At 34.4% G+C, this 9,791-nt stretch overlaps 1 protein-coding gene across 1 annotated transcript; it reads right to left on the bottom strand.

Annotated features, from left to right (window-relative positions):
* Window positions 1–645: 645 nt before the first annotated feature.
* LOC111046671 lies at window positions 646–1,521 on the bottom strand. The gene has a single exon (XM_039420082.1). It carries the CDS (start codon window positions 1,519–1,521, stop codon window positions 646–648), a length of 876 nt encoding a protein of 291 aa, XP_039276016.1.
* Between the last annotated feature and the right edge of the window lie 8,270 nt (window positions 1,522–9,791).

Raw genomic sequence — 9,791 nt, 5'->3', positions numbered from 1 at the left:
CATTAAATATTTGTAATCGTCAATAATTCTGGTGTTCTGAAAAAGATCTATATTTATATCTCCCGTGAAAAAGAAAGGGACCTCATTGTTTTCGTTAATATTAAATATTTCTTCTAAGTACAAGGTTAATTCGTTAAGAAATATTTTGGGTGAGTTTGATTGCAACCTGTAAGCAGCCAACAACTGAAATTCAAAATTATTATATGAACAAGATATATGTACACAGTCCGCTGAAATAAAAACTATTGTCTTTGTTTTGAACGTTATCTCACTGCTTATATAAACCAAAGTTCCTCCTGCTCTGTAGTTATGATTGAAATTACCATGTACGGAATAGCCCTCTATATGATATAAGTCTATTTCATTCTCTAGTATCCATATTTCTGTCAAGACTATTATTAGCGGGTTGTTTTCTAATTTCCTCATTTGCACTAAGAATAAATCGAAATTACTTCGCAGACTGCGTATATTTTGATGAATAATTAGTGTTTCTCTGCTACTTATCTCTGATGACATTTTTATTTACGGTACTGACACTGTTATTTTCTTGGTTACCTGGCTGCTTAGATGCACTTAATACGCTCAACTTTTTCACTTGTTCACTGTTCTTGAGTTCAATAACTGGTGTTCCGTCTTCTTTCCTAGCTAGAATCTTCCTTCCTTGATCCATAGGTATTTGACGCTCAACTTTTTCACTTGTTCACTGTTCTTGAGTTCAATAACTGGTGTTCCGTCTTCTTTCCTAGCTAGAATCTTCCCTTCCTTGATCCATAGGTATTTGATGTCGCCTCTTTTGAAGATCTCTCTCGCCATGGTGAAAATCCTTCTTCGCGTAGGTGCTAGACTTTCATTCACATAGACTGGATGGTCCGTTGTTTCTCCCATCTGCTTTGTAGAAAACTGCCTCGTAACTTTCCTTTTATTCAATATTACTTGTTTGTCTGTTCTACGAACGAACTTGACAACGATTGGTGGAGGTAGGTTTTCATTTCGTTGTTTAAGTCTGTGACAAATGTCGATTGCATCTGCTTTTATTTTGTGTCCTAATGCTTCGCTCATTCTACAAATGATTTCTGTTACATCTTCATCCTGTTTTTTGGGTATACCATTTATTTCCAGCATGTTCGATCTTGAGTATTGTTCCATATCCTCGACGCGTTCCTTCAGTTCTGCATTTTCTTTCCTGAGGCTAGCTACTTCTGTTGAAAGCTTATCGATGTTGATGAGGCATGTGCTAATTTGCTTGTTTTGTTCATCAAACTTCTTATTTATGTCGTTAATCGCCTGATGACATGATTCAATTGATTTCCCAAGTTCCAACTCCATTTTCTTAATATTCTCCTTCATCGACGTCTGATTTCCTGCAATTACCTCAAGAACTCCTGCGAGTTCTTGGAGAGTCACGTCCTTGTTTCCTGTTGTCGATTCACTCACCATACTTTTGCGACGTGTAGAGGAACAGCTGCTACATCTCCAAATTTGTTTGTTTCTCTTTATGTAGTCCGCATCGTCCTTGGTCATTTTCACACATCCTATATGAAAATTCGCTTCACAGTCGACACATGAAATCAGCTCACCTGAATTCCGAACGGATTTAGAGCAAATAAAACAAGACATTTTTAAATCTTCAAATAAAATATTCACTACAGCACGGTTCACTAGCACGAAATATTTTGTTACGGAACGTTTAAACTTTGCACAGCTGACTCAGCAACCACTCCGATACGACCGCTCTCGTCGAGCTCTCAATCATTACTCGATTTATACAGTTAGTCCTTATCTATCTCTGTCAAATTGATAAAGTTACTATTGGTGACGAAGCTTTGACTTTTAAGTCGGCAAACAAGATCTATACTATAATAATGCTCATGCTCCAACTAACAATAAAAACAACATACAAAAAGAGCAGGAAGAACTTCAAAAGTTTTGGGATCTTCTAGGTGAAAGAATAGTCAAAGTACCACCAGATCAAGTAATAATTCTGGTAAGAGATTTTAATGCTCAACTGGGAAAGGAGAAGAGATTCAGATATATTATAGGTAGATGGCCAACACAGATAAGAACGAACAGGAATGGCCTTCATGCCATTGAAATCTGTAGAAATAATGATCTAACATCTAAATCAACCTGCTTTAAAAGATTTCCACATAGACTGAAAACATGGAAACATCCTGATTTTAGAAAAGATGAATGTCAAATTGATCATGTATTTATGTATAAAAACTTTCATAGAGAGATTCAGAATGTAAAGGTATTGAGAGGAACCAATTCTGGATCCGATCATTACATTGTCAAGATCAAAATCAACCTAACACCATTCAGAAGAAGAAGAAGGCCGCCTGTGAGAGTTAAAAGGAGAATGGAACCAGCATCTCTGATGAGAAACGAGGCATATAAGAGGAGAACTTATGAAGAAACGGGAAGTACTCAGAATTTAGACAACCTCGTTTCTAAACTAAAAATAATAGCAGAAGAGACTGCTCCAGTGAAGCCTAGGATGAAACACTTGTGGTGGAATGAGGAATGGAATCTTTCTGTGGAGGATAAACTACCTGAATCATTCTGTTGGACTGTACGTGAAAAATTCTTTCAGAATAATCTTGAATAGATCAAAAGGTGTATTGGAACATCAACTAGGGGAATATCAGGGAGGATTCAGGCCTTACAGAAGTTGTGCTGACCAGATTCTTGCTTTGAAGTTGATGATTGAGAAATTTAAAATCAATAATAAACAGAGATGTTCATAGCATCCATTGATTTCAAGAAGGCGTATGATTGCATTCACAGACCAACTTTGTTGAAGATTCTTGAGTATTATGGTCTACATCCAAAGTTGAAAAAGATGATGGGATTGACTTTGAAAAATACACAGTCAAAAGTTAAACTCAGAGGAGAGCCTTCTGAACCTTTCCCAATAAAGACTGGACTGAGATAATGATATTAGCTCTCCTCACTTCTATTTAATATTGCACTGGACTATATGATAAAAATTTGGCAAGTAGAAAACCCAGTGAGTTGAGATAGGGGTAGGTCGAGACGCAATAAAGTGCAGTACACTAGGATTTGCGGATGATCTGGCTGTATTTACGGTGAATACGAGATAAGTTAGATCACAGATTGAGTCTTGAACGAATTTCACAGAAGATTGGTTTGAACATATCGTATGAGAAAACTGAAATTATGGCAATAGATCCTCTCTGTGTGAACAAGATCAAAATCAATAATCAGGGGCGGTGTGGCTCAGCCGGGGGGCCCTTCACAGCCAGCTGAGAAGTATAAACACGATCATTTTAGAGAATTGTGTTCTGTTTATAAATAAATAAAAATAACGAGCGAAGCTCGGTGCCTGATATTGTGATATTATGTGAAAACGTTGAGAGTGAGAGATACGCATCCTTCCTCATGCACAAAGAAGGTGAAACACACATGCGCTACATGTTTGCTTTGCTCTGGTTCCAAGAGTGGCATTCATTATTCGTTTCTGTCCAAAAGTGCTTTGTCTGCAAGTAAACGTTTCCAAAGTGGATAGAACTCGTATCCAACCAGAAACGCATCCAACGTGAGGGTTTATTTGATAGTCACAGTAAAGTGAGTGAAGCGTTTGCATCGCTCTAGTATATCCAAGCCAAAGAATTTATTGATTTCCTACGCTTGGCAGGATCTTTCAACAATATAGGACGGAAGTTGCTAGCTGCTAGTGGAACGGAAGCACGAACTCTGGAATCAGCTATCAGCTGAACTACAAATTTCAAATTGCAGGAATATCCAGAATGCAACCGGAAAGTCGGCTTTTTGCAACCACTTCCCACTTATATGGAATACTTTTGAAAGTTTAGATCTTATTTCCAATCTCATTCTAGGCTACGAGCAAATTTCTAGCAAGTTATAACACAATAGCTCGAATGGATAGAGAATGTTTTCTCAATACTTAACACAGTATCGATTACATTATTACAAATCTGAGATCCGAGATTCGGCCAGAAGAGTATTAAATGCACAGAGATGGAAGTTTATAAGAAAATTTATTGCTCATGAATTGATGCTATTATCATGTGAGGTGAATGATAATTATTCCTATAGTAGAAATTGTAGCTGATGCTGATACCTTCCTTTTCTATGATTGATAGTTCTCAAGTTATGAAAGAAGGTTTCAACTTCGTAATAAACATGGGTTTATTTTTCATTATTATTTCATGGTTTTCTTTCTTTGTTTTTTTCATGTGAACTTTCCACCAGTTTTCGACTTGATGAATTTCTAATTCTAAAGAGATACATTGTCAGATAGAAGTTATCTGGTACATATGGCACAAAGATGTCACTTGATATTTAATTTGCAGATGCACCGACAATAACAGACGAAATATACTTTCAAAAAGGACGGTAATACATCTCTCGACATCTAGGAATCATAACATCATAATTAATGAAATTCAGTACCGCACTGTTTTTGTGACAATATGCACCAACACGCCAAAATGCAGAATATTGAGTATCCAAAAAGTGAAGCTGCATACAGATTTTGTGTTATTGTACTAGCCAACAGGCTCGCTTCAATCGCCTTACATGTCTAGCCAGGGGGCTCCAACCTCTGAACCTAGTGGCTTATCCAGGGGGGATATATTCTTTCTAGAGAGTACCTCAAAATTTGGGAAAATGGTTTTACCCCCCCCCTTCAAGTTCTATCACTAAAGTAAAAATCATGAAAACTTTAAAAAAAATTTGAATCAAGTTAGTCTATTACTACTATAAATTGTTTTCTAATTGTTTGTGTTTGATAATTTAATGTTGATTGTAAAGTTCCTTTCATCTGTAAAAATAATCATCAACGTAAAATACTCGATTAAATCTACACAAATCGCCGAGTAATATCGGCCTACCATGTAAGAATATAATTTTTGATATTCCCCAAAATCTTGTAATGAAAGGAAATCGATAGGTCTCGAGCAAGCAGCTGTATTGTTATCACCAGATATGGTGTCAACGGTCTAGATTAGATAATAACTGCTCTCAAGGCTATGATTTTGAACAGCCAAATCAGAATAAAAGTATTATTGCTATTTATTTCATAATATATATAATATTTTGAGGTTGGGTTCTTTGGTATTTACTAGTGAGCGACCTTTGTAATCAGTCGAGCTATATATTTTGAGAATTAGCCAGACACCTTGTGGCAAATTAATTGCATATAAATAGCATTCACTTAGACTATGATCAGAGGGTTTAGTAAGCAAGCATGCCAAATGACATGAGTCATTAAATTTAAATAGTCCCATTGGAGAAGATGACAGCAGCCCACCAGAAAAGGCCTAGGACATCGAAACGAATCTGGATCGCCATCATCTTTGTGAAAAAATCGACACATGAGTTTATTTGAAAAGTTATTAAGGGAGCCCTCAGTGCTACAATATAATCACAATTAAATAAAGCTAGCTCATCGAAAGGGTTATTTAAAGATTAAAAGTAATATTGAAATTTGCACAAATATTGAAACAAAAAGGGAATACTATTAAGAACAATTTATGAGATTCAAATATTTAAGTATGCACAGATGAAAGATTTATTAATATTTGATTTATTATATATGCTCACTCATTTATCTTTTTTATCAGTAATTTATCATGATTTTTTATGAAGCTCATGTTCATAAGATAGATTGATTTATCTGAATTCCACCAGAGGCCAAACTCAAGCCCTGAGATATATTTTAATATTTATATTTTTTCATATTTATTGGATGTGACATTTATAAATTCTATTTGACAAGCAACAGCAAGTCGACAACTGAGCTGTATAAGTTGGAAGAATATATGCTGGTTAAAGAATCTCATGATATTAATGAATGCAGATAAGCCAAGTAAAATATTTAGTGAGCTATCTGTGATATTTTTTCTTAATATATATATTTTCTCATATTATTTTCATATTTGTTGCTCTATTTTTTATTAATGCTCATTGATATTTTCATTTAATTATATATTTTTTATGTGTTGAATGGTGTACCCTTTATTTATGATCCTATCTTCATGCATGACCAATCTTGTTATAGTCTATATTATTACCAGTATTGACATGGTATTTGAATTATGAACCAACTATATTCTTCACCGAATAAGTTGGATGAATCGTTGATATACAGCATTGATTATTAAATCTTTGGAAATAATACATTCTCAAGATTTATTTAAATTATTCAGAACCATCGCATCAGATTTGGAAGAACTAAAGGGTCATAGTATTAAGTTGCAGCAGCAATATAAATTAATAGATTTCATAAGGTATTCTGATAGAGTATCGCCTTTGATTCCACTCGGTATCATCTTACACTGCTGACCCCTTTCAGATGGTGGCGGGTGGCATTGGTGACGATACCATATTGTCTAGTACAAAAATCAGAGCCCTTTTATCTATCTGCCTCTCCTGCATCTATATTTGTGGAGTTAACCATCAGTCATAAGAACTGTGAACTGTTATAGCAGTCGACGTTTACAGCCATCGTAAGCAGAGAATTATTTGAGCTCCTGGGAGAGCTGGTGAGAAACTGGTGGTATTTTTCTTTCACAAGTCACAAAAATATTAAATTTATTCAAAAATCTTTGCTCTACCGACTGCAGCCAAGCAGGGCACATGCATTGCTAAATATAACGTCATATAAACATCTCGCATCCAACAGTGGGGCTGGTGATGAGAACAGAGCTCATGAAATTGCATTATTGAGTATAAATCAAGGCTGATAGCAGCTGCTATAGAACAAGTCAATATAGATTAAGATTTGTCATGAATGAATGATGGGCAATGGAAAACTATTTGTGACTGCAAGCAAGAATATTTTTTAAGTAGGTGTTTTTATGTGAAAGAAGGTAATTATTTAAATATTTTCATTTTTTGAAATAATATTTTAGGATATTTTATGGGCTCTAGTTGCTGAATTTTATCAATTTATTCACAAGTAAAGTCAAGTATAAGCCACTTTAAAAAATAATATTGGCTACAATCAGCAATAAGTTAATTGGATTTTGGCATTTGATCATTTCTTATATAACATTGTTTTTAAAAGAAGTCCGTATAGTTATAAATACTGTAACAACTAGCTCAATATTTCCTTGGAAAATCATGATTATGGAGAGGAAAATGGAAATTAAAAAAGAAAAACTAGCCTCACCAAACACATTAGTGGAAATCTTGGAAAATCTTTATCAATAACGCAATACCGAAAGAAATGAATTATCACTCTATAAAAACAAACTATCTGGATTATCATTTGAGAGCTTAATTATATTTTACTAATTTATTTTAGCAAATATTCAAAGTAAAGTAGTTCAAGGTAGAGGAAGCCTAACCTCCAACACTTGCATACCATTCCGGAAAAGTAATTAATCACAGTAAAACTTCTATTTCTATAATTACAGAAGTTGCAGAGCACTATTTTGTAATGAGATCAAGCTCATAAATCTCACTTTTTAACATCTTTAATATCTAAAATTGATCTGAAAAACTTTGAAGACCACTTGAAAAATCACAATTTTCAAACACTGTTATTTCTAAGAATACAGAAATTCCTACAAAACAAATTACCACACATGAAAGGAGGAATTTTGGTGCACATTACCTGTAAATTTCAAATTCCTAAGCTCCAAAAAATTGTATTTGTAGTTTTTTGTGTTCGAGACATGTTGAGTGGAGCTTGACTCAAGCAGCCTGCACATCCTTTTGTTTAAATAAAATAAAAATCTGCTCTCTGTTAGTTTCTGTGGGAATATTTTAATCTAACTTAAAATTTGTAATACTGAACTGAATTATTGTGATGGAGATTCAAAACTTAAAATGTTTATGAACTCCAAAAGCTAGTCAAAATGGCGACACACTATAAATAGCTGTGGAGACGTCAGCTCGAGACAGTCAGCAGCCAAATTTCTGAATCTCCAGACTATTCATGTCATAAGTGTTTTCTGTGTGCCAATGTAGACAATATCCGGTGAGTCGCCTCAAAGTTATCTCAAAGTCATTTCAAAGTATTCTCAAGTTTATTCAAATTTACATCGAATTTATTAGATCTAAACCATCCATGAACTTTTAAAAATTTGTTCAATACAATTCTTTTTATCAAATCAGTTCGAGAGCGATTATAAATCTTTCCCATACAGATCTAATACTGAATCATTTCAATTTTCTAATTCATTCAATTTTACTCAGAAACTTTTGCAATTTTTAAACTACCTACGAAGACAAGTGAATTATATTAGATGAGCTGTATAATTCTGTGCTGATAGATCACACATTGTTGAGTTAATAATCTGTTCAATCAATTTTTTGTCAATAGCCAAGATAATTATTGAATTCACTCTAGGTAGCTCACAGTTTATTATTTAAAAATTTCAAGATATCATAGACCGGATTAGGAGTGCTTGTTAATTTGTTGAATAACTGTTGCCCTGTCATAAATCGCACTGAAGCTGCCCAAAAAAACTTTGCAGTGTGCTTGGGCTGAGAATCGAGACGGACAATGGACAACGAGCATATCAAACAACGGTGAAGAGGACCGCTGCATGCTGAATCGGACAGAGCCTACACGGGGACCAGGACGACGTTGCATGGCTGGACCAACTCAGCTGCTGAGGACATCACCGACAACTACGGCCAAAAGACGACCTCTGTGCTGAACCCGATCGCTCAAACAAACCAGGTAATTTTGATAAAATATCCATAGTAAATTGAGAAATTCATAAGAACACCCTTGGAATGAACATTCAATTTATTTCATGAAGGCTTCAAAGTGCAATAAATTATCAAACTTATTCAAAACATCCACACCCTGATTATAAAATTGCATTAAAACGTTGATCAGAATCTCTAAAAGGAATTTTTATTTCATAGATTATAAGTGACTCTATGAGAGGCTATCTTCTTGGCTCGAAAATTCTTCATCTATGACCCACAAACGTGGGCCATTTTTGACACATGGCGCCCAACGTGGGGCATTAAGTTCGATCAATAATTGCACAAGCCAATATAAGATCTTTTCCAATTTCATTAAATTAATTTATTTACAACAATTTTTTGAGGCGACTCATTTGCGCTCAGTTCAGTCACAATCCGTATATGATTTATCAATACGGGAGATCAAAGATCAATGTCATAATAATTTTTGACTCAAATATTCAAAGAAATTCTCAAATTATTAGAATTTATAAGCATATTGAATTTGTTTATTCCCACAGAAACAGTTAGTCTAAGATTTCTCGTATTATTTTGTGTTTGATGTTTATTTTGCACGTTTGGAGATTCTCATAGGAATGTAATTTGGCTGCATGAATTTTTGTGTTTGAAATTTTATGTTAGAAATTTTCCAAGATAAATTCTCTCAGTTATCGTAATTGTTGCTATTAGCGCCTTGAAATTGATTTTAGTTTTGATAATAATATTACCTAGAGTCGATAGAATAGGAAAGGTTAATCTAAAAAGATGGCTAATAATAATAATGCCGAATCCGAATCTCAAGATAGATTACCAAACAATGAATTCAGTAGAGAAAGTTTGGCCCTTTTATCATCAACACAAGTTGAAGGAAACAAATCTGAATCTAGTGAAACTCATTTTTCTCCCACTTCAATAAGAAATTCTGCTAGTTCTCCTCAAGCTAGTAATCGAGACGATAATGAAGTTACTTTAAAAAGTCTAGCTGAATCAATGAAGAGTCTTTTTGCTATGCAGCTTAGTCATAGGAATTTAACTGAAGAGATTAAAAATAGTACTCAACAAGTAACATCTCAGTTCTCAGCTAAGATTGAAGAGCA

This window comes from Nilaparvata lugens, chromosome 2 (assembly GCF_014356525.2).
Source record: "Nilaparvata lugens isolate BPH chromosome 2, ASM1435652v1, whole genome shotgun sequence".
NCBI classification, from domain to species: domain Eukaryota; kingdom Metazoa; phylum Arthropoda; class Insecta; order Hemiptera; family Delphacidae; genus Nilaparvata; species Nilaparvata lugens.
Note: the sequence above shows the minus strand (reverse complement) of the source record. Positions and strands in the feature narration are given on the sequence as shown.

Excerpts from the sequence above, each read along its gene's own strand:
- LOC111046671 (XM_039420082.1), bottom strand. The coding sequence starts at position 1,521 with ATGACCAAGGACGATGCGGACTACATAAAGAGAAACAAACAAATTTGG.